A 26,018-nucleotide genomic window follows, 5' to 3' on the forward strand; every position below is an offset into this window, starting at 1 on the left:
CGCATTGCCGTTCGTAATTGAATGTGTTAGTGACGGTACAAATCTGCCTTTCTACCGGTTTTCTGTGCCATCTAGCTGACGGTGTCTCGTACGTTCAGAGTAGCTGCTTTAACTTAAATGACGCTATTTCTCACATCACATTTCATTTAATACCTGCTACTGGCAGCGGTGTACGGACAGCCTCTTTGTTAAAATACCTTTCCTGTTCGCAGAACGGGAAACAGTGAGACAATATAAAAGAGAGAGTTAGTAGGGCGGCAGCCAGTAATACTGAATTGGCTGTGTAGCTGTTAACAGCATCTTGTGGAATTTTTACGCAGAAACACGCACACAGGAGGAACAGTTAAGGGCAAGGCAAAGTCCCGCTCGAACCGTGCTGGTCTGCAGTTCCCAGTTGGCAAAATCCATCGTCTGCTCCGGAAGGGAAACTACGCAGAGCGTGTCGGTGCCGGTGCACCGGTCTATCTGATGGCAGTGATGGAGTACTTGGCTGCCGAAGTGTTGGAATTGGCCGGTAACGCTGCCCGTGACAACGAAAAGAAAACGAAAATCATCCCTCGCCATCTGCAGCTGGCCATCCGTAACGACGAGGAGTTGAAAACCCCGTCCTTTTCAGGACGACCACATCACTGTGATAAAGAAATATTTAGGATTGCTTTAAGTTTAGCCAGTTCTGATACGCCTGGAAAGTAGAATGCGCAAATCAAGTGGAAACATTTGTTCTAACAATTTGTTCATCTCTTTCATTTGTTCAATTTGTTCAACTCTGTTTCGCACGGCATATTTGTATACTAGTATAAAGATGTGTTCAAAATCATCACTTTCGCTTTCGCATTGCCGTTCGTAATTGAATGTGTTAGTGACGGTGCAAATTAATTAAACTTCCATCTTAATGAATCTTTTGGTAGGAGATATTGAGATCTGAGATTGTTCTCGTGTGTGTCTTGTTTCGGCAATGGGCCTTGCTGGACTTTTTGGCTGCCTTTCTACCGATTTTCGGTGTCATTGTGCTGACGGTGTCTCGTGCATTCAGATCGGGAAACAGTGAGACGACAGGTCCTCGATGTTGCTCTCGTGTGTCTTGTTTCGGGAACAGTTGCTCAGCAAATGGTAGGAAAAATAAATAACACAACTTTTATATGAATGCTCTTGTATAGATGCAGACATCTCGCGTTCTGATTGGCTGGTGCTTTCATGGGTTAAATCAAACAGGTTTTTCAATAGTGTACTATTGAAAAACTTCAATGTTGTAGCAATACACGTTTAAGTTGAAAAATTTCGATTCTATTGGTAGTTAGATTATATAAATCCTTTCACAGATCACTGAGCTATGAGCTTTAAAAATACGAGCAAGGCAAACGCGCCTTATGAGTTTTTTTCTTTGATACTCGTTTATACCAAACATTTCAGAAAAGTTTAATTTTGAATAATTTGAGATTATGGCACACAACTGGTATTTTTATCATAAAATTGTGATCATATTTCCGATGGCATGTAGCAAAAATTATGTTGATTCGTTAGATACAACAATAGACATTCACGATCAAAAACTTATCACTCTCTCAGAGGGTAAATTTTGAAAAGGCACCCCATAGTCAAGTAAGTCGTATTTACGACAAAACTTTGTATAACATGAATAACTCATAGAAATTAAACATATATTAGTTTACTTACAAAAACTGGTTTTAGTAAACCCTTTTCAGAAAATACAATATATCTTGAATTCTAATTAAGTTACGGAAATAGTACCTTTTGCAAATTTGTTTGAAATAACTTTCTGCACAACTTTATCGAAATTACTTAGCCCCTATGTTGACGTTGAGCTAAAATAATATTTTTATCGCACTGTTATGGGCATTAATCACACAAGTTAAGTTTTCAAAAGATGACACCTATCATTTTGAGCAACTTTGCTGAATACATTTTATCCCGAAAGTTACTTTTTTAAGAGCGAAATGTGTCAGGTTCCTTTGCGGAACCCTGCATATGGGGCATTCTTCACAAAATTAGTTACCAACATTTTGTTTACCATTTCACTGTTGGAGGGGCTTTTTAAATTTAAATTTAGGTTGAAGTTCTCTCAAATGTTTGGTATGAACGAGCATTAAGGTGAAATTCAGTGCTAAAATAAGTCGCGCAAAATTTCAGACACATGAATTGAACGAATAATCGCACAAAGCGTATCGTGCAAAACCGACACATAGAAATCAGCAATTCCATAAGAAACTGATATACTCCATAATACTAACTCTCAGAATTTTGTAATATTTGGAAGAATCGTTCTCAATCGACAAAATATTAAACCAGTATTTTTTTATTTTGTCATGAGGTGCTGAGGTGGATTAAAAATCGATTTTTTCGATTTTCTTCAAAAAAAACTTCTATTATTTTTTTGGAAAAATATGCGAATTTGGTAAAGTTCAAGTCGATTTTTTGATCCACCTTAAAATGGAAATGGTCACCCAAATGAAAAAATAAAAAAACGGGAGAACGTATACCAGTTTCTCATGGAATTGCTGAATACAGAATATTTCCAGTGCTGTGGTGAGCTTACAACACGTTTCGTTAGCTAGCAAAACCGAATCTAACCATCGATAGTTGTCATAAACCATGAGTTTTTTTAATTGACTAATTTGAAAGTAGTTTGAAGCGGTCAATTTAGTTATTCAATTTATAAACAAAATGCTTTCATGTTTAATTTTCTTGTCTTTAGTGAAATTGTTCATTCATTGTTACAGATCAAAATCTTTGGCAAAGGCTCTGTAATGCTTTTTCGAGCGAAAAATGTAGATCTGTAGAATTTTATTTGATTGTGTCCTCTTATTTTTTATTTATGACTTATGCATTGCTATATGTTTCAGATACAACAATTTACCTAATATGTTTTGATACTTTCCACAAGGTACCCCTGAAAATAAACAATCATATTTTGCGTTATAAATTGGAAACGTTGGGTTTCGCTTGATTTTTTATATGCTATAGGTACGTAGGTCGTTGCCTTAATTTTACTTACAATATTATGAAAAAGGCATTTTTTCAAGGTTTTTGGAGAAATTCGACATGTATTTCTATTATGTTTGTTAATTTTTTTTGCAATAAATGGGAATAGAATTTTCTCAAACTAAAGAAAATTTTCCAAAGTGTGAGAAAGCATTTCAGTTTTATTCGTATTCACGTCATCCAGGTATATCGTTGACATTATTCGCTTATCTTGTTTATTTCAATATGCATGGAATTTTCGAGTAATCTTTTTATGAAATTATACTTAAAAAAAGAGACTTTTTTCAACGGCCTAGAACGAAAAATCTAATAAAGATACAAAAATTCGTCCAAGATATGAAATGTGCGTCCTTTCCCTAACTGAATTGCACACTGATGATGCAAATTGTTCCTTTTAGTTCTGAAGAATACTCATGCAAAACTTGAGCTGAATAAAAATTCCTGATTCCGATTCCTCAATAAGAAATCATTTCAAGTTAATCTGTCCAGCACGAAATCGTTTACAAGTTAATTTCAGAAAACATAAACAGTGCAAACCCGGAAAAATGACTGTTTATAGTACTTGTATCCATCTGAGTTTTCACTAAAACTTTCCTAGCCGACTACATTCCGTCAATTGGGAAAGTTGCAAAAACCGATAAAATACGTTTACGGTGCAAAAACCCGACTGTGGTTTTATCTGAGTTTTGCATTGAGGTTAAGTTTCTTTATCTATCAAGTGACAATTGCATTACAAAAAAAAAGATTCGAGGTGCATGTCAATGTTTTGCACTGAAAAATAAAAAGTACGCTCACGGGTTCTCCAGAGCCCCAGAAACATTAAGTCATTCATATTTAAAAGCTCTCTGAAGTCGATCAATTGAAAGCGAATTTCCCCGCGATCGCCTCTCCTATTGAATATTTATCCCCAATTAAAACTGAACTTTATTGCTCGGTTGGCCTCGTTTGGTGACACATCCGTCATTCATCCATGCAGTGAACTGCAGTGCAGGATTTTACAGAAATTCTAAATCCGTTTCTTATTCAGCGATAATTTGATCTACACAGTTATGGATATTTACATGCGAAATTAATTCCGGTTGAGTATTGTTCAGAGCGTTCGAGGAGACATTAACTTCCATTGAAATGCAGAACCCGTGACCGACTAGCGACCGGCGAGTGATTGAGACCGGGTAATTGGATAGTTTTCAGTATCCGCTGGTTCGAACCTGATGCCGCCAAGCAGTTGCAAACCATTCTAGTTTGTTTTGGTTTGCACCACTGCTTGGAATTTGGCTATTCCTGGCACTACGTCATTTCGTCCAACAGCCGACCGTCGGAGTCAGAGAAAGCAACCACGAAGCACTTTGCTGATGAACAACGGGTGTGGAAATTTTACGTGAATCAGCTCTATTGCAATACCGATCCTTCCGTTCGCATCCGTTTCACCGGAAAACGTTCAAATTAAACCTCCACGTCCACGTCCACATCGTCCAGGGTCGGTACATGATAAAATACCACCCAAATAGTCACGTTCATTGTCGGACGCCTGTCAGCTGGCTCAATTGTGCTGGCTCAGCCGCCCGGTGCCTGCGGTTCTGTCAGTCCGTGGAGGAGGAGGAGCGGCTGGGATGCTAGGGTTTAGCATGATAAATCCTTTCACTTCCTGCTCTGTCAGTGGATGGTGGATGGAAGAGTAGATGTGGACGGGAGTAGAACCGACTCCACTGACATTGGTTCGTCTTTTTGCAATGTCTGACGTAATAGTCCGGGAAATCCGAAACTGTTGTTATATTTTTCTTTTCATAATTCAGTGGCTTCCTGTGGCGTCATGTAGAGCGCACTGAGAACTTGTTACTTTTTTGGATCCCGAATTGTGAAAGTTGAACGTTTTGAAATTCATAATTATATTTCGAGGCATCATATTAAAATTCTCTTCTTTTTTTGCTTACTTTTTCAGATACGAGCGACTACTGCGTCGAGCGAAATCGGAAGATCTGTCCGAGGTATCCGGCATCGGTTGTTTGTATCAGAGTGGCGTCGATCGGCTTGGGCGACCAGTCGTGGTCTTCTGTGGCAAATGGTTCCCTGCTCATAATATCGACCTGGAAAAGGTGTGTGTGTGTGTGTTTGTGTTTGGCTTTCGTAGACGCCCGTTTATGGTCTTGGTCTAATTCATTTCCTTTTGTAGGCCCTGCTCTACCTGATATACCTGCTGGATCCGATTGTGAAAGGCGATTACGTGATTGCCTATTTCCACACCCTGACCAGCTCGAACAATTACCCATCGTTGCAGTGGTTGAAGGATGTCTACAGCATACTGCCGTACAAGTAAGTGTATTATGCCTACCATCCGGCCGTTCTCGGTTATCAGATCAGCGCCATCAAATTACCCTAGTCTTATAGTGTTGTACTTTCAACGGAGAACTGTGGATTTTATTACAATGTGGGAATTTACTTGTAATTACGACTTAGGATTTCTACGCTCATAACTCAAACAAATTGTCTTCAGATTTTCATTCTTGTAGCTGATAAAATTGCAGATTCAAAATTACAAAACATTGCAATATGTGCAATTATGATTTTTGCTATAATAATTAGTGTAATTTTTCTATCTAAATCTAACTTAAAAAAAAGCAGCGAATTTTCCCAACTGTTCATATCTGGAAATTGAATTTAGAATGAATCAATTTAAATCACTTTCGTCATTCAGAGATCACATTGGTTCTAAACTTGCATAAATTGTCACAAACATGAATACACAATTTCAATCACAGAGAATTCCTTGTGACGATCAACAATAGTATTAAATCTTTTCGTTTGAATTTATATACTTCTAACCTGACATCAATACCGTGTAAATGAGAATTTTAATTGGTTTGCGTGTTCAGAACACTTTTACATTCAAGTCTTACTTACCTTACCTAACAGCTATAGTCCTGGGGTATCCTTTGCTGTATCAAGCATACGTCTCCATATAGCACGGTCCATATTGGGCTCGTCACCAGCCAGTCAAGGCACGGACGCTTCGTAGATCGCCCTCCATTTGATCGATCCACCGTCAAACCAATCATTTCGTACCAGTGTCTAGTACAGTTTCAGCAGTGCTACTTACCTCATATTATAAATTCGGGAGCGGGTCATTTCGCCGAAAGCCATCTCGCCGAAAGTCTTTTCGCCAAAAGTGATTTCGCCGAAAGTCGTTTCGCCGAAAGTCGTTTCGCCGACAGTCGTTTCACCGAAAGTCGTTTCGCCGAAAAGGTAATTTCGCCGAAAGGGTAGTTACGAATACATAACATAATTTATTAGATAACTGCAAATTCCGGTTTTTCATCTAAAATATGTATTTATTTTTCTAGCTTTCTTTGCGTCAGTTAGGTCCGAACGAGCGAAAGCTAGAACGATGTGGGGAAGCCGCATTAGATATTTTTCATTTGCATTTAGTTATCGGCAAATACCGCAATACTGGTAGATAAAATAATAAAGTCAACAAGTTTCCGTTCTGAGGATCATGAATAAACCTAAAAAAATTATACAAATCTTTCTGGATTTTTTCAGAAATACGATTGTAAGTTAACAAAACGGGAGTGAACATAATAATTTTTCATGTCTTTTATTAAAATTAATTCCAATCACAGTTCGCTTTCACATCTCATCCAAGTCAGTCGATATAACAAAACAGCTTACCTTCGGGACGGAAGAAACCAAGTACAGTATTGTGTAGTGAACAATAGAACGACCTCGAAATGAGTTAACAAAACGAACAAAAGCTAACGCCGACACGAAAGAATACAATTGTTGTCGACTTCAGGCAGTGCAAAATTCGACCTTCGATACGAGAACTTGAAGGTTTGCTTAAGGAGCAAATGCATCTTGACATTAAACGTGTGCATTTACTTCAATGCAATAAGACAAATAATGTTGTTTACATCCAGTTTTATAAAGAGTTGGATGTAATTCAATTCGCAAAAGACAATAACAATGTGCATTAGGTGAAGCACGAGAACATTAAGTACAACATTCCAGTATATATGGAAGATAGTGCTATAGAAGTGCGTGTGCATGATCTTCCCTTAAGCGTCACCGATTTCTATGTTCGTAAAACTATGTCCCAACACGGAGAGATTCTCTCTATCGAAAAAGAAAAGTGGAAGAACCTTTTCCCCGGAAGAACTTTTTTCTAAATGGCGAACGTTTGTTATGCATGCGCTTGAGCAGGCCTATACATTCTTATGTGACTTTCGGTCAGGATACAAGAATTCCATGCAAATCACTTGTTACCTATGACAATCAGATGGCCACATGTCAATATTGCCAAAAAGCTGTTCACTACGGTAAGCCATGTGATAAACTGGAGAAGGAGACAGCTACACACACAACACCGACGATGAAGCAATGGATGATGAGATAAGCCGCGGATAAAGTGACCCTCGATCCTCGTTGGATGGAAATGGAAACTCATCTCCCCCTAGAAAAAAGGGTGACAACGAGATCCAATAGCAAAAAAAAATTTGAGTAACAAAAATGTAGGCCACGTAAAGCTTTTACGCAAAAAAAAAACAGAATAAAAATTTTATTATAAAAAAAATCCAATCACGATATCAAGACTAATGAAGAATTCGGCGGAATGACCCTTTCGACGTAATGATATTCGGCGAAATGGCATTTGGTGGAACGGCCTTTCGACGTAATGACCCTGATCCTATAAATTTAGACGTAAGGTTTAAAAATTAATAAATCATTTCAAATGACCGGCTAAATTCAAAAACCGCATAGTGCAACTTAGTTTGGAAAAATTGTTTAAGTATTTTTGAACGCAAAACTCGCAAAAAAATATTCAGCGCAAAATCCGGATATGTATTTTGCAAAGTCAAAAATCGTTCAGAAAATCTTTGACTTTAAAAACCGAATACAAACTCAGCCGCTTCTTCCAAAAACAAATGTGTTTATCCGGTTTGTTCGATTCAAACGTTTTTCCAGTTTATGCATTCAAAAATACCTAAGCGGGTGTTCTAAACTAAGTTGCACTTATCCGATTTTTTCATTCAGTGTGATTCGAACCTTTTTCCAGAAATCTTGGCTTTAACTAATATTTTCAATGCTATCCTTTCGAATAGCCAAGTAACGAGTCTTTTCTAAAGATTTGTTTGAATTTGTATATTTTAAATCATTTCAAATATTAAAGTATTATAGTTTTGAACAACGACGTAACAACACTGTGTTTTTCAAACAGTTATTTGTTCATTACTCCGGGTATGCTTTCATACTTTTTTGCAGATACAAATGAATCCAGTCAAACGTCAAACATTTTTCATATTAAAATCTTGCAAAAATTTCTGTTGGAAACTGCGGTATAGCTTTTTTCTTTTTCCGATACATTACACATAAATGAAGTTTACCTTTAAAATTATTTTTTTTTTACAGAAATACGTTTATTTCATAAGCAATATACATAAGTTTTTCTTCGCCGTGGCATCCACAATACATAGTACTTTAAACCTAATACATTTCGAATATCATATTAGTATGTTGGTATTCATTAGTTAATCTAAACACTGTTTTTATCAAGCGATTTGCTATTTTAAATTACATTAAATAAAGTACATTTATTTTGTACATGATGTTATAACTATTACAGGTTTGTTTGTATCAGTTCATCACTTTTATTCAATGTAAGATAGCTGGCTGTTGGTTGAACTCATGGAAGAGAAAACAGTCTAACATAAAATAAAATTTAAATTGGAACTCCAATGGATTTAATGAAATGATGAAGAAGTTGCATGTATGTAAGGTCACGACAAGCAAGAATGTCGCGAACTGGGACATTGGAGAGTCTACCTTGAGTACGCAAGGAATTTATTAGTTGAGATCTGACATCACGATACTCCACGCATGTCCAAACGACATGATCAATATCGCGATAACCTTCGCCACAAGCACAATGATTAGTCTCGGAAAGTCCAATTCGAAGGAGATGTGCATCTAACGTGTAGTGATTGGACATGAGTCTGGACATCACACGAATGAAATCTCTACTCACATTAAGTCCCTTGAACCATGCCTTTGTCGATATTTTAGGAATAATTGAGTGCATCCACCGACCCAGATCATCCTTCTCCCAAGAAGCTTGCCAGCTGGCAAGTGTTCTTTGGCGAGACGCGCTATAGAATTCGTTGAAAGCATTCGGTCTCTCAAATATTTCACCCTCAATAGCACCACGTTTGGCTAAACTATCGTCTCTTTCATTGCCTGAAATGAAGCAATGAACCGGGACCCAAACTATTGTGATTTGATGATTTGCCAGCAGCGTTTGAGCGAATGGCTTCAATTGCACTCAGACTATCTGTGAAGAGAAAATAATGGTTTGGAGATAATGTGACAATTACACTCAAACTATAATGAACTGCTGCTAACTCTGCTATATAAACATATGCAGGTTCTTGAAGCCTAAATGAAGCCGAAATATTATTGTTGAATATACCAAACCCAGTAGCCTCTTCAATTCGTGATCCGTCCGTGTAAAATATTTTCTCAGAGTCAATATGCCTGAACTCACTTGAAAATATTTTTGGGATTTCCATCGAGCGTAGGTGTTCCGGGATTTCACGCACTTCGCACTGCATGGATGTGTCGAAAAATAATGTTGAGTCAGAGACATTTAGGAGGCTGTCACGGATAGGAATATATCTTGAAGGGTTGATTTCCTGTGACATATGGTTAAAATATACAGTCATGAATCTTATTTGAGATTGAAGCTCAACTAGCCTTTCGAAGTTATTAATAACTAGGGGATTCAGTACCTCGCATCTTATTAGCAGTCGCGACGAAAGCTCCCAAAAACGATCCTTCAATGGAAGAACTCCCGCCAGAACTTCAAGACTCATTGTATGTGTCGAATGCATGCAGCCTAAAGCAATTCGCAAACAACGATATTGAATTCGCTCTAATTTGATAATATGAGAGTTTGCAGCGGAACGAAAGCAAACGCATCCATATTCCATCACTGAAAGTATCGTTGTCTGGTACAATTTTATTAGATCTTCCGGATGAGCACCCCACCAAGATCCTGGTATTGTTCGAAGAAAATTTACTCGTCGTTGGCATTTTGTTATCAGATACCTAATGTGTCCTCCCCACGTGCATTTGGAATCAAACCACACCGCGAGGTATTTGAAAGTCAAAACCTGTTTGGATCATTCTTCTCATCATATGATTCTGAAGCTGCGCGGCATCATGCTTTCTTGAAAAGACGACCAGCTTTGTTTTCTCAGCAGAGAATTCGATTCCCAGATGAACAGCCCAAACGGACAAGTTATCTAAGGTATCTTACATTGGTTTTTGCAGATCAATAGATTTGGGTCCAGTAACTGAAACCACGCCATCATCTGCCAGTGTGTCTTAGTGTACATGGGGTTACCAGACAGCTGTCAATGTCATTCACGTAAAAGTTATAGAGGAGCGGACTGAGGCATGAGCCTTGCGGTAGACTCATGTAGCTAATTCTGAATGTTGCCAAAGCTCCAAGTGAAAAATACATGCATTTCTCTGACAAAAGGTTGTGCAAATAATTATTTATAACCGCTGGGAGTCCATGTTGGTGGAGCTTGTCTGAAAGAACATCAATGGAAACTGAATCAAATGCTCCTTTAATGTCTAAAAATATAGATGTCATTTGTTGCTTTCGAGCGAAGGCAATTTGGATGTCAGACGAAAGTAATGCAAGGCAATCATTCGTCCCTTTATTTCTACGGAAGCCAAACTGGGTATCTGACAACAAACCGTGACAACAAACCGTGACAACAAACCGTGACAACAAACGAATTCGACCCAAATGTCGAGACGTCAAAGAATAATTTTTTCGAACAATTTTCTGATGCAGGACAACATTGCAATGGACCTATATGAGTTGTGATTGGAAGCTGGTTTCCCCGGCTTTAGCATGGCGATAACTTTCACTTGCATCCAGTCAGGTGCGACAATATTTTGCTCAAGAAACTTGTTGAACAATTTCAACAAAAACGTATTTTTGCGAGGTCGGGAAGATTCATTACCAAGTTGAATTTAATTCTGTCCAGCCTAGGAGCGTTATTGTTACAAGACATGAGGGCTATGGAAAATTCCATCTTTGAAAAGGGGCTATCAATGGAACCATAATTTTGAGAAGATTCCCAACGTTGTGCAAGCTTTCACCCTTTTCTCTTCTATAATTTGAAACGATACAACACCTAAACTAAAGTACTAATACTAAAGTACAATATTACGAAATAACCAGTATAGTTCTTTGTGATACAATAATGGTGGTTCTGAAAAGAAACTTTTATAAAGGCGTTCATGATGGAGAGTGACGAGTTGAGTTCAAATTCCGATGGATACATCTAACTTCCGTCATCTATTTTCAGGCTGACCTGTTGTCCGTGGGTTATGATACTGATATGTGTTCCGTTAGAGTCTCCTGCTTCTTCGGAGACTATTTCGCTTGAAAATACCTCGATCGTGCCATAATCAACACGTTGAAAACGACAGTCAAATTCGAAATGAATGGCTTTTGAGTCGGTGCTATGCATTTTATATAACAAATCAGCAGAAAGTTCAACTACAAATTACAACTGGTTGAAAAATGGGCCGTATACAGTATAGTGAAGTAAAGTTTCGCATGATTCTTTGGGTTATGATTACAATTATGATTCTGAATAGCAACATGTAGAATTTTGATGTCGATTTTTTTATTTTGGATTTGACTATTTTTTTGAAAGAAACTATAAAAAGACTGTAGAGAATTAATTTCTGGCATCCAGAAAGGAAAAAAAAATGTGTAATTCTCTAAGATATTAAACACTGTTGCGAATTTTGCACTTCTAAAATTGCACAAAGCTAATCAAATTATCCTAGATTTGCATTACACTGATGATTTTAATTTCCGATTTGCGAAGAAGCAATCTTTATAGTTCTTCAGATAACATTTGGAACATGCATAATGTTCCTATTGTTGTATTTCGTTGTATTTAGCTCCAATGCAAACGACCAGCAGCCAGGATGATGCAATCGATCTTCTTTGAAAGGAAACTGGCTCTACGTTTGAGGTTTTGTACCACACAAAAGGTCTACTTTAATAGCCGACTGCTCCTCCTGACGATCGAAGTCCAAATGAAAGCACGACCTGCGCGTTTCACGCTTCGTACTTGGTTTGTTCTTACTGATGTTAGTGCGAGAACCTCACCTCGACATCCAGTTCCGTCTGAAGCACTAGAAGAAATGGGTTTTCAATCAAAGTTAACCTTTTATACTAGTCCAGTTAATAATCGGAAATAATATGTGCTTGACAACCTCAAAACCGTCGTCCGGATGCGAAAATGGCAAGCAAGTGTGATGAATTTTCCTCATTATTCCCAAAAGTTTCAGATAACTTTGGTTTTCAATTATTTATGGTTACCTCACGCTGTTGGAAATTTTATCAAAAATTCCTGATCATATTTCCGATAGCTTGTAGAAAAAAATACGTTGTTGGGTTAAGTTCATCAAACAATATTTGCAATAAAGTTCAGCCCGTTCTTCTATAGGGTAAATTTTGAAAAGGCACTCCATAGTAAAGTAAGTCGTAAGTCGACAGAAACGCTCAAATGCCGGACTTGAACATGCGTTTTTATGCATTCTGTACATACGCGTTTAGCCAACCTGAGCTGTGGTAGAGACGGTTTTACAACAGCACCGACATGACATGACATGACATAACGGAAAGAATCATGGTTTATTCCGGGTTAATCCGGGTTTACAATATGGGGAAAGGCTTAAGCCCAATTTAGCTGGAATATTATACGCAGAAGTAACAGCAGCGCAGGTTACCGCTGCACCTACTGTGATTTCAAAACATGCAAAATGCTGCGCTCCTGTTACTTCTATAAATCAAATTAATTCTAAATGGCGTTTATTTGGTTTAATCTAAATGCAGTACAATCAACCAGCTTGAAATGAAATAGCCCCATCGTCGCATTAATCACTATTTGGAATGTGGAAAAAATATTGTTGTTCACATTGACCACCCTTATTTTTCAGTTGTAAACTTATCTAGTGGAATTTTTTTTATGAAAAGATAATAATTAAATCTTGCACGATTCACTTCGTTGTTGAACTGAAGCGTAGAGTAAATTCAGCATCGAAATATCATCGGATACTCTTCTTTCTTTCGATTATCTCTTTAGTGATGATCAAATAAAAAGTTTTTACACCATTGAATTCTACTATAGGTCTTTAGTGATATTTCTGTCGGGGAAAAATCGTCATCAAGTTTCGCTGACACAAAAAATCACTTGTGAACTTCGAGGCTCAAAGTTTTTTTTTATGCTTGCTTCATGAATTAAAATTTCGGTAGTGATTTTTCCAGTCCCTAAGTTTTTTTTAGAGAATCTCTTGAACTGATTTTTTCACGAGTGATAATGAAATAAACAAACTTTTATTTTTTCTACATTTCTTCTAGATACAAGAAGAACCTGAAAGCATTCTACATCGTCCACCCGACGTTCTGGACTAAGATGATGACCTGGTGGTTCACGACGTTTATGGCGCCTGCCATCAAGGCGAAAGTTCACTCGCTGCCGGGTGTTGAGCATCTGTATTCCGCCATCGCCAAGGATCAGCTGGAAATACCTGCCTACATTACGGAGTACGATATGGCGGTTAGTATCCAGGTTTGTCTGATCTTGTTATCGTGCCGTTAATGATTTTTTTTTTGTTTCTGTTGAATTTTCCAGACGAACGGAATTCATTACTTCCAACCGGTAACCAACGCATCATCGCCCGCATCCTAAGAACTCAAACCAACAGCCAACGGATGCCAGCACTGAGGGCGTTGCGAAGTCATGCTCCTCACCCGGATCCTCGAATTTTCCCGATTCTTCAAACAAGCAACCAAGTTTCCGAATCGAGGAAAAGCAAACATCGATCAATCTTGTATCTCGTCGTAGTTGTAATACATTTTTTCACTCGTTCCTCACACTTTGTATCGAATCACAGTAAATCAGCATTTAGACGTTCATTCCCATTGTTTCCTCCTTCCCCTTTTCCCATTGTACGTGGGCGATATTTGCTTCATCTAGAATGTAGCTTAATCAACTTACAAAAGAAAAAAAACACAACTGTTCTAAACGAAACAAGATGAAACCTATTTGCTTCCTTTCCACCGTTTAACAACCTGTTGATAAAAAATTGAATACGACGAATAAACGTCGATATATTTAGAGCCTGATGAAGAGAGAAAAAACACGTGAAAAAAAGTGAAGAAGATACAACAAATCTGTAGCTAACAAAAATATTATTCTTAATGCTTTACTGAGACTATGGTTAAAAAGTATATACATTTAACAAAACAAGGAAAAAGGGTTATTACATTGAAAAATAGAAGAAAAAACGCAAGATGCTGAAATGCGACAAATCGCGATGGAATAAAAATTGTTACGTAGAAGAGTGAACCTCACACCCGAAAGAGGTTCCAAAAGGCTAGAGAAAACTTTATGCTGCTATGCGGCTTTTTTTTGTAGAACAAGCTTGACATAGCCGAGGACAGCACAGGTATAAAACAGCATTTCCCGGCGCTTATTACTCACACTTGTGTACAGAAAACCCACACACACAACACACGTACCCTCAGATGAAAGAGATGAAATCAATCACAAAGCCTAGACAAATCCCAGATAAGCCGATTTATTGATGCGCCGAAGCATGCTTTCTTATCAACAGCAAAAACCGCAACAATAACAAGTAGCAAACAGAAGAAAAAGTGCCACCCGTGGGCGAAATTAACTGCAAGATGCAACCCGGTAACGAGCAAAGCATAAAGAAAGAAAGAAAGAAAGGGTTAGAGGAAAATCGCCAAAATTATGAAGCAATTTCTTGAGAGAGGCCATTTTTAGGAAGCCGTTCATTAAGTTTATTGTTACTGGTAGCGAAGTAGAAGACATTAAAGAAAAAAAAAACGTTGAAAATCGGAAGCGAGTGCCAATTAGTGGAAAAGGATCGATCAGCCGAATGTTTGGAAGCAAAACAGGAAACCAAAATTTCAAAATCAATTAGTTTAGTTCGCTCACAAATTATGCTTTGTTCTGAATTGGCTCGGGAAACAAGTCCGGTGACGTACTTAAACAATGGCACACGAATCTAAACTCAACCCAATTTTGATCTTAACTGTTGTCAAATATACGAGTTTAATCGCAGTTGGAATCGGCATTGGGTTAGTTAGGAAAAATCTGCCTTTTGTTCCGGAAATCTTCATCATCGCCGATGATGTTAACTAAAAATTCATTACCGCAGCTAGTAATCGGTCTGTTTCTAGTGAAATCATGAAACTATGTTGTTTGTTCAGATTCTAATTATTGTAATACAGTTTACAGTTGATTACCGCCATTCGAGCGAGTGTAAGTTTTCTCAATTTTGTATCGTCTATTCCGAGTGGGTGTGTTATCTAAACGAAAGACTCTTGTTTTAGTTTAAGAAGATTATAGGTTTAAACAAAAAAAAAAACATGCGTTATCGCTACTGCTATACAGTATACGTATACATAATATATACATTTACTTATTGAACTAAAACACCCATAACTGAAACAACTAAAACAACAACAATATATTACTGAAACAACCACAGGGCTGTTATGAAAAGTGAAACCCCGAAGCAGGCAAAGAAAAGAGTTCGGTGTCCGAGCGGAAAAATTGTGAAGTATTGTTATAAATAATTGAAAAAATTTGGATATTAAGCTGGAGTACAGAAAAAAATGATAGAAAATCGTGCAAAAAAAACACATTATTAGATTAGCAGTACTTTGAAATGTTCTTATTTCGCGAAAATCAACCAAAGTAAGATGAAAGAAATACATAACAATTGTTGGAAATTTTTTGAGACGAACTCTAGCTTGTTTTCATGTTTTGATTCCGAAAATTGTCACTTGCCTATTATTTTGAAATCCATGAATTCATTCCAATTTCAGACGCAAGTGTTAGAAAATATCGTGCTTTTTTAATCATTTGAAAATCCTACCACTCTTATTTCATTACGATTCAAAATGGAACAATGGAAGCACGAATGTATGGATTATATAAGGATAATGATTAGTCCTGCCTCTCGATTCATTCACTGCAAACAATACCTTTTTTTCAATCTAAACGTGTGATAATCTAAGCATTCCATGAGATGTCAAAGTGAGTTCCTCTTTAAAGTTTTTGTCATTAATTATGGTACTTCCAGAAACGGGTTTCAGAGACCAGCATAACCAAAAATAGTTCGTATGTCCATGAATTAGTATGACGAATGAATTGAAATTCCCGTAAAAAAATAAACCATTGATTTTACAGCATAAACAATTGATTCGCAATTAGATATATGGGTTACAATACATTTTATTGTATCTTGACAAGATTTTTTTCATTTCCTACGATTCTACAATTGAATTTATTGTACACGTGGTTTTTTGAACAATATGCAAACTGTACATTTTATTGTTTTCCAAGAAAACATGTATGAGAAAACTTTATGATTTGAATTGTTACGATACTTAACAACCTATACATTCTATTGTAAAAAGCATTTCCACAATTGATTGAATAGTGTATAACAATACATTAAAATATTTTTCAATGGTCAAAACAAAATTGTGGCAGGTTTTGTAACAGCAAATCGTATTGTTTTTCAACAATATTTTTTATAAAATAATTGAAGAATGGAGACACTGAGCGTATCTTTTTCCAAAAATTCATCTTTTCTGTTAGTTTTTTTTTTCACTTGGCTTCTCCAATATATAATCATATTGTAAACTTAACGCAATGTCGTCGTTGCCATGGCTTTGGACATGGAACCAAAAATTGTCATAAGGATATACGGTGTTTGAATTGTGGTAAATCTCATTTGAAAGACGTTTGTACAATAAATGAAACCACTGTTAAATTATCATGTTCATATTGCGATGGAAAGCATAAATTCAATTATTTGAAATGTCCTGCCTTATTTCTTCGAATTTAAAACAAAAAACGGGTACGCCTGCCAACTCGTCTTCTAACGAAAACAATTTATTGACAGGTAGATCGACATCGTCATCACCTTCTTCTAATGTCAGTTATGCTAGTACAGCAGGTAGAAATCTACCTCTTAATTCTTCTAATGTAAATAATCAAAACACAGGACCGCATTGAAGTTCATCTTCTAACGAAAACAATTTATTAATATTTAGAACGGCCAAATCATCCTCTTCTAATGGCAGTCTACCTACAAATATTCCTACAATGCCATTCGCTTCTTTAAATGAAGTAGATTTAGGCGATATAACTGAAAATAAAATGATCTACCTACAAGATCAACTTTTTCAAATGATCCATCCGAATGAATTCGACTTCATCACTTTTTGAAGCATTTCAAATCGGATGGCAATTCGCAAATAATATTATAATGAATTTAAAATTTAACAGTGATGTTAAATAATTATTTGAATATTTTAAATTGGAATGCTCGATCTTTGAAATCGAGTGAAGATGAATTTTATAATTCTCTCAAAGTTCACAAAATTCATATTTCCATTGTGACAGAAACTTTTCTTAAACCAAATGTCAAATGGAAAAGTAATCCACATTATGTGGTTCATCGATTCGACAGGTTTACTGGAATGGGTGGTGGAGTTGCCATTTTTGTCCAACGGCAAATTAAACATCGAATTTTACCTTCTTTCAATACTAAAGTTATTGAAAGCTTGGTAATCGAAGTTGAAACCATTCATGGAATTTATTTCATCGCTGGAGCATATTTGCCATTCCAATGCACCGGCGAACAATTAAATCTCTTTAAATGCGATTTGCAAAAACTCACAAGATATCGACCGAAATTTTTCGTAATAGGGGACTTAAATGCTAAGCATGTCCAGTGGAATTGTAGGCAAAATAACAGTAATGGTAAATACTTCATAATCAACTCTCAACTGGTTACTTCACAGTTCTTCATCCCAGTAATCCGACTTGTTTCTTTTCCGTGAAAAACCCATCTACAATTGATCTGGTTCTAACGGATTAAAGTCACATTTGTAGTGAACCGATTACACACGCTGACTTTGACTCAGATCATCTTCCTGTAACATTCAGACTTTCCAACGAAGCTTTAATTAATCCAATTAGTTCTATATTCAACTATCATAGAGCTAATTGGTTGGATTACAGATCTCACATTGAAAATCATGTGGATCATGAAACTATTTTAGAAAATTCTGCGGACATCGACACAGCAATTAATAATTTGAATCATTATATTATCGAAGCTAGAAATGTTTCAGTTGCCAAAGCTCAAACTAAATTAAATTCTCCTATCATCGATGACAATCTTCAACTGCTCATTCGATTGAAGAATGTTCGTCGACGACAATATCAACGTTCTCGTGATCCTGCTATGAAAAATATAGTTAAGGATTTACAAAAAGAAATTAAACATAGATTTACTCTTTTGCGAAATGAAAATTTCGCTAAAAAAGTTGAGCATATTCGACCATATTCTAAACCTTTCTGGAAACTTTCTCAAGAAACCTCAGAAATCAATTCCTGCTCTCAAGGAAGGAAATCAAATACTTGTTACAAATGGCGAAAAAGCTCAAAAACTTGCTCAGCAGTTCGAGAGTGTCCACAATTTTAATTTGAGCGTTGGGAGTCCTATTGAAAAAGAAGTCTCACTGAAATATGATCATATTTCAACCCAAGTGTTATCACAAGATGTCATTATTGAGACGAATTTTGATTAAATTAAATCCATTATTAGAAAACTTGAAAACATGAAGGGTCCTGGTGATGATGGGATTATTAATATTCTTATTAAAAATCTTCCCGATGTTGCCTTGAGACTCCTGGTTCAAGTGTTTTTCATTAGCTTACTTCCCAAAAAGATGGAAAAACGCCAAAGTAATTCCTATCCTGAAACCTGATAAAAATCCAGCAGAAACATCAAGTTATCGACCAATTAGCTTACTTTCTTCTATCAGTAAACTTTTTGAAAAAAATATCTTGTTGAGAATGATGTCTCATATAAATAGGAATTCAATTTTTTACCAGAGCAGTTTGGATTTCGTCATGAACATTCAACTACTCATCAACTTGTCAGAGTAACGAACATGATAAAATGAAATAAATCTTCTGGGTTATCAACTGGAGTTGCTCTTCTAGACATAGAAAAAGCATTCGACAGTGTTTGGCACAAAGGTTTAATAGCAAAAATGTCTGATTTACAGTTTCCTATTTATTTGATCAAAATTATTTAACTGATCGTACTCTTCAGGTTAGCTATCAGAATTGTAAATCTGAATTGCTAGCCGTACGAGCCGGTGTTCCGCAGGGTTCGAGTGTAGCTCCAATCTTGTATAATATTTTCACTTCTGATCTTCCAAATCTACCCGTTGGTTGTCAGAAATCGCTATTCTGTGACGACACAAGTCTGTTAGCCACAGGTAGAAATCTAAGAGTGATCTGCAGTCGCCTACAAAGAAGTTTAAATATTTTCAGTGATTATCTGTCAAAATGGAAAATTAAACCAAATGCAGCAAATACGCAATGAATTATCTTTCCTCATAAGCCAAGAGCTTCTTTTCTTAAACCAAACAATAATCACATTCTCAAATTGAATGGTTTGGAATTGACATGGTCTGATCAAGCTGAATACTTAAGTTTAACGTATGACAAAAAACTCACTTTCAAGGATCACATTGAAGGAATCCAGGCAAAGTGTAATAAATATATTAAATGTTTATATCCTCCTATAAACAGAAAAAAAGAAGCTCTGTCTAAAAAACAAATTGTTAATTTATAAACAAATTTTCAGACCAGCCATGCTTTATGCAGTACCAATTTGGTCAAATTGTTGTTCCACCAGGAAGAAAACACTTCAAATGATTCAGAATAAAATTCTGAAAAAGATTTTGAAGCGTCCTCCCTTGTTTAGTACATATGAGTTACACAGACTCACAAATATAGAACCATTAGATGTAATGTCACATAATATTATAAGCAAATTCCGACAAAAATCGATGCAATCTTCAATTGAATCGATTCGCTCTCTGTATTAGTTAGTAAGTTAGTATATAAGTTCCTTTTCCCCATTACACAATACAAGTAGGTTTAGAATTTTCCCTACACAAAAATCTCAGAATTGCGGAAGCAAATGATGTCCTCATGGTAATAACCAAATCATATATATAATAGGGCTAAAAAGTCACGACTTGTGGCTGGACATCCAATTTAAATATTAATAATTTAATTTTAACTCATATTCCAATAAATAGTCCCAAATAATCGACATCATGGACCCATTGAACCTCCCTAGACTGCATCGGAGCACTCGTTTCGGCTCCATAATAGTTGATCCAGGTTTTGTCAACAGTTACTAACGTACTAACGCTCACGTTCGTCTTTTGCCTGGAATACGATTTGCTTTACTAAGGGGGCGCCTTTTCAAAATTGTACCTAAACCAAAAACATAATTTTTCTCAAAGCTACCGGAAATATGATCAGCAATTTTTTGACTCATATTATCATATCATAACTTTAGATTGTTTTTTTTCACTGTTTTACCTCACAAAAATTTTGTTTCAACCAAAATCCTTAACCAAAAAATTTCCATGTATAAAAAATAAGTGTGTAAATAGTATGTGCAAAGCAATCTATAATTTATTATTTCGAGAAGGCCAGGGCCCCTTGGCCCCCCCTCTGGGCACGTGACTGATTTAAGATATAAAATTCCTATATAAAAAGACTTAAACGATGCATGCTTCTGTGAAACAGCAATGTTCGAGAAAAACCATCAAAATAATATCCAAAGAACGCGTAAATACAAAGTGTTTTTCTCTATCGCCGTTTTCGCACACTTTTCACATGTCATTCATTATTATGTCAGCTGTCTAGTCTAACAACTCAGTGCATTATTTACGTTTGGACTACCGATGATTGCTTTCCGATTTGATATGATCCTTTTTGCACGAAGACAATCAGATGATCGAAGCAATAAATTCCACACATCTCTGCGTTATCTGCGCATACGACGGGGAAGATATCTCTTATCGGAACTGAACAGATACGTTGGAACAAAGTATCGATAATGGTCCTATCGAATCGAATAATCGAAAGTTGAATTGCTCTCACTTGAGGGTTTGCTACGGGGAAAATTTCAATTCAGTTGATTACGAGTCTCCAGGTAGAGTGGTCTTTTGATGGAAAACTGTTAGACGAGTTACAGCTACAGTGCTAGAACTGGAAGTGATCTGAAGAGAAATGTGATATGAGCAGTAATTTTTAGAAACGAACATGAAGTCTAAATCAAATGATAGTACAAGTGTGAAACGGAACCACATCTGGCGTGTTCGAGGAAATATTTTCATTGCTACGATCTTTATAAGTCTGTTATGGATTAACTCGGTTGAAGCTGGTAAGAAACTTGTCTGGAAGTTAGGGAATTTTCGATTTTTGTTTCCCCATATTGATGAGTACAAACAACGTGTTACATGCAATATGTCAACTCAAAACGTCAATTAAACTCGGGTCAGATTGGGATCTTATCACGGACTTGACGGTAACAATGGTTGAACACTTACTTGATTACTCGCCGTTAGTCATAGTTGACGAGAGAACACCTCAAAGACAATGGCGCCGCCGCCGCCGCTGCCGTTGTCGTGGGTCCGTGACAGTTCGTGAGTTTGTTTGAAAACGGGACTTCCACGTGTCCACTTTGTTTTTAACCTAGATGCTATCGAAATCTGTTGATAACTGTCAACAATGCAAAAACAAAATTTAGAAGCTTATAAGTAGTCCAGCCTTCGAAAATTAACTAATTACGCTTGGAGCTGATCCAAATATAGACGGACTATTGCAGAACCCAAATATGTATCGTAAGGATTCACCGACCAGAAACGAAACGTATCTGGGATGAGTGAAAGGTACAGAAATTGTTTTAAATGAGTTGATGATTTCATCACGAATTGATTAGCAATTTCTACTCGATTACCAATGATATCTCGATTGCCGTTTGTTTGCGTTATTAGGACTATGGATTGTTCGATAATTTGTAGCGAAGTGTGCAAATATTCTTTTTACTTAAAGTATTATGCAGTTACAATTAAAACAATTTCTGGAATAGCTTATCTGGTTGCGTTTAATGCCATTGGAAATTCTTGAATTTTATTTGGATTAAATCGGGAATTATTTGACTAGTGTAACGATATTATTCGAAAACTTTTACAAGAAAGAGTATTTTCGAGTCGGATTTAGTTACTAGCCTTCTGAAAACGATATTGAAATGTCTTGTCAAAAACACTATTGCGACATGAGCATTTTCAAAATAAGTTCCGGTTAATCGATTTTCGGAGAAGACAAACACAATTAGAGTATTTTTGGAATGGATTTGACAAAAAGATGTCGGAAAAGGACGCCGCGCACCACATAGCCATCGCCTACATTTTAGTTACACTATCGATTTCGGCTGAAAGTCTCTTCAATAAAGAAAACTAGCTAACCAGGCTGTTTCGAAATTTACCTCCTCACAATCCACGAACGTTTCACGAACAGTCTAACAAGCACTTTTTCAAACACATTTTCAAGCACTTTTTCGAGCAATGTTTTAAGCCCTGTTCTAGTAGATTTCCATGCACTTTTTCGAGCAGTTTTCCATTTGCTTTCTCGAGCTCTCTTTACATCAGTTTTTTGTGCAGAATTACAAGCACTTTTTCGAGCAGTTTTCTGAAATTTTTCGAACAGTTTTTCACATTTTTTCAAGCAGTTTTCCGATCAGTGTTTCGAGCAGGTTTTTGTGCAGTTTACCGAGCACTTTGCGAATCAGTTTTTTAGCAGTTTCTCGAGCAGTTTTTTGAATAGTGTTTCGAGCAATTCTTAATTCAGTGATTCGAGCACTTTTACGCTTTTCGTGTAGTGATTGCAGCACTTTTTCGAGCACTGCCGTAGAACAGCTTTTAGAGAATTCCTTCGAGCAGTATTTCGAGCAGTTTTTCTAGAATTTTCTCGAGCAGGTTTACGAGTAGTTTTCTGAGCAGTGATTCGAGCACTTTTTCGATTATTTTTCAAGCACTTTTTGACGCACTCTTGCGTGCAGTGTTTCAAGCACCTTTTGTGTAGTTATTCGAACTCGTTGCCAAGCGAGCACTTTTTCAAGAACTTTTTCGAGTACTCTTACGTGCAGTGTTTCTTTTGAGTAGCTTTTCGAGCAGTTTTTCAATCTCATTTTCGAGCATTTTTACGAGCACTTTTTCAAGCACTATTTCGAGCAATTTTTCGAATAGTATTTTGAGCACTTTTTTGTGCATTGATTCGAGTACTTTTTCGAGCAGTTTCTTGAGCACTTTTCGAACATTTTTTGTATTCAATAATATTTTGCAGTTTTTCTATCACTTTTTCGAACAGTTTTCTGAGTTTGTCTCAAGAACTTTTTTGAACATTTTTTGTAGTTTTTTGAACGGTTCGAGCCTTTTTTTGAGCAGTGTTTCAGCACTTTTCTGAGCAGTTTCCAAAACTTTTTCAAGTACTATTTCGAGCGTTTTTTCGATCAGTTTTTCGAGCAGTTTGTTGAGCAGTTTATCGAGTTTTTTCGCTTCATCGAGCACTTTTCCAAGCACTCTTGGGTGCAGAGTTGCAAGTACTTCCAGTGAAGTTTTTCGAGAATTTTTTGAACTAATTTTCAAGCAGTTTTCGAGCACTCATTCAAGCACTTTTTCGAGCAGTTCTATTAGAACTCTCGTGTAGTGTTTCGAGCACTTTTTGTGCAGTTTTTCGAATATTGTTTCGAGCACTTTTGCGATCAGTTATTTGGAGCAGTTTTTGAACAGTTTTACGAAAACTTTTTTGAGCAGTTATATTAGCAGTTTTTCAAGCAGTTTCCCGAGCAGTAATTCGAGCACTTTGCGAGTACGAGTATTTTCCCGAGCAATTTGTCAAGCATTTTTTTCGAGCAGTGATTTGAACACCATTTCTAGCACTTTTTCGAGTAGTGTTTTGAGCACTTTTTCGAGTAATTTTCCGAGTAGTTTTTCGAGGAACCTTTTTCGAACAATGTTTTGAGTAGTTTATCTGCTGTTGTACGTGCAATTTTTGAGCAGGTTTTCGGGTAGTGTTTCGAGAGATGAAAAGTGTGAGCTATTTACAAGGTAATCGTGTTATTCAGGCTGAAAGTCTGAAGTTGGTCTGCAGCAAAACAATTCGCGAGTGCTTGTTTTATTTTATTTTCTCTCAGTAGTCGTGTTTCATCTCGCTTTGTTAGCGTTGTACTAATAATAATAATAATAATAATAATAATAATAATAATAGTAATAATAATAATAATAATAATAATAATAATAATAATAATAATAATAATAATAATAATAATATTAATAAAAAATATAATATCAATTAAATTCGTGGTCAGATTAATAGTTTTCAACGACATATTTTTATAAACTGTCCGACGTTTCAGCCGTTTCGGGTGGCCTTTTTAAAGGATGACCACAAAAAACAGCCAAAACGTCGGAGTTTATTGAAATAAGTCGTTAAAATGTATTTATATGACCAAGAAAGCCAGTTTTATTCTATATAAAATTGCCCAGTCGTTCAACTAAAGAAATAATTGAATGAATAAATATAAATTTTCTGATTGTTGCACAGATTGTTCCTCGGAAACCTTCGACTTCAACGCCGATGTTATCGTAATCGATGACAGTTTTTTACGAGTAGTTCTTCGAAAAGTTTCCCGAGCAAACTTTCAACAGTTTTACGAGCAGTATTCATAGTATTTTTTCGAGTAGTCTAACAACCACTTTTTCGTACAATGATTCGAGCACTTTCTCGAGCTGATTTTCAAGCCCTTTTCTAAAGGTTTTCCATGCACATTTTCGAGCACTCTTTCGAGCAGTTTTCCATTTACTTTTTTGAGCTCTCTTTCGATCAGTTTTTATGCAGTTTTGTAAGCACTTTTTCGAGCAATCATATGAAGTTTTCCGAACATCTTTTCACACTTTTTCGAGCAGTTTTCCGAGCAATATTTCGAGCAGATTTTTGTGCACTTTTCGAATCAGTTTTTCGAGCAGTTTTTTGAGTAGTGTTTCGAGCATGCAGTGATGCGAGCACTCCCTTAGAACAGCTTTTCGAGAAATCCTTCGAGCAGTTTTTCGAGAATTCTTTGGAGCAGTTTTTCGAGAATTCTTTCGAGCAGTTTTACGAGTAGTTTTCTGAGCTAGTATTTCGAGATCTTTTCGAGATTTCTTTTTAAATGTTTTCGAGTAGTTTTTCAAGCACTCTTTCGAGTAGTTTTCTGAGCAGTGTTTAAAACACTTTTGAGCACTCTTGCGTGCGGTGTTTCGAGCACTTTTTCAAGAACTCTCGTGTAGTATTTCGAGCACTTTTTGTGCAGTTTTTCGAATAGTGCTTCGAGCACTTTCTCGAGCACTCTTCGAATTCTTTCAACCAGTTTTACGAAAACTGTTTTCGAGCAGTTTTTGGCTAATTTTTCAAGCAGTTTTCCGAGCAATGACCCGAGCACTTTTTGGAGCAATAATTCGAGCAGTTTCACTTGTACTATTCTAGCACTTTTCCTGGCACTTTTTCGAGCCGTTTATCGAGTAGTTTTTCAAGAATTTTTTCGTAGTTTTTAGAACAGTGATTTGAGTACTTTTTCGAGCACTTTCGCGAACGCTTTCCCTAGTAGTTTTACCAGCACTTTTACGAGAAGTTTCCTAGCATTTTTCCGGGTATCTTTAGGCACTTTTTCAAGTAGTACTTCGAGCACCTTTTCGTTATGTTTTTCTAGTAGTTTCCCGAGCACTTTTTCGAGCATTTTGTCATTTTGTGATTCGAGATTCGAGTTATTTTCGAGAATTCCTTCGTCCAGTTTTCTGAGCTAGTATTTCGAGCTCTTTTCGAGATATTTTTTTGAAATGTTTTTCGAGTAGTTTTTCAAGCACTCTTTCGAGTAGTTTTCTGAGCAGTCTTTCAAACACTTTCGAGCACTCTTGCGTGCGGTGTTTCGAGCACTTTTTCAAGAACTTTTTCAAGAACTCTCGT

General features: G+C 36.5%; 2 protein-coding genes across 14 annotated transcripts in view; both read left to right on the forward strand.

Moving 5' to 3' along the window:
* LOC131435325 (protein GDAP2 homolog) overlaps nucleotides 1-15,870 on the forward strand; it is a 215,121-nt gene extending 199,251 nt beyond the window's left edge. For all 12 annotated transcript variants that reach the window (XM_058603073.1, XM_058603076.1, XM_058603077.1 and 9 more), the window contains 4 exons: nucleotides 4,940-5,093; nucleotides 5,171-5,310; nucleotides 13,451-13,649; nucleotides 13,725-15,870. In XM_058603073.1, coding sequence (XP_058459056.1) covers nucleotides 4,940-5,093; nucleotides 5,171-5,310; nucleotides 13,451-13,649; nucleotides 13,725-13,781 — 550 coding nt within the window. In that variant the 3' untranslated portion in view covers nucleotides 13,782-15,870. The remainder of the gene's footprint in view (nucleotides 1-4,939; nucleotides 5,094-5,170; nucleotides 5,311-13,450; nucleotides 13,650-13,724) is intronic.
* Nucleotides 15,871-21,166: 5,296 nt separating this feature from the next.
* Nucleotides 21,167-26,018, forward strand: part of LOC131436122 (uncharacterized) — a 34,495-nt gene continuing 29,643 nt past the window's right edge. For both annotated transcript variants that reach the window (XM_058604626.1, XM_058604627.1), the window contains exon 1: nucleotides 21,167-21,402. In XM_058604626.1, the coding sequence (XP_058460609.1) occupies nucleotides 21,282-21,402 (121 nt within the window). In that variant the 5' untranslated portion in view covers nucleotides 21,167-21,281. The remainder of the gene's footprint in view (nucleotides 21,403-26,018) is intronic.

This window comes from Malaya genurostris, chromosome 3 (assembly GCF_030247185.1).
Source record: "Malaya genurostris strain Urasoe2022 chromosome 3, Malgen_1.1, whole genome shotgun sequence".
Taxonomy (NCBI): domain Eukaryota; kingdom Metazoa; phylum Arthropoda; class Insecta; order Diptera; family Culicidae; genus Malaya; species Malaya genurostris.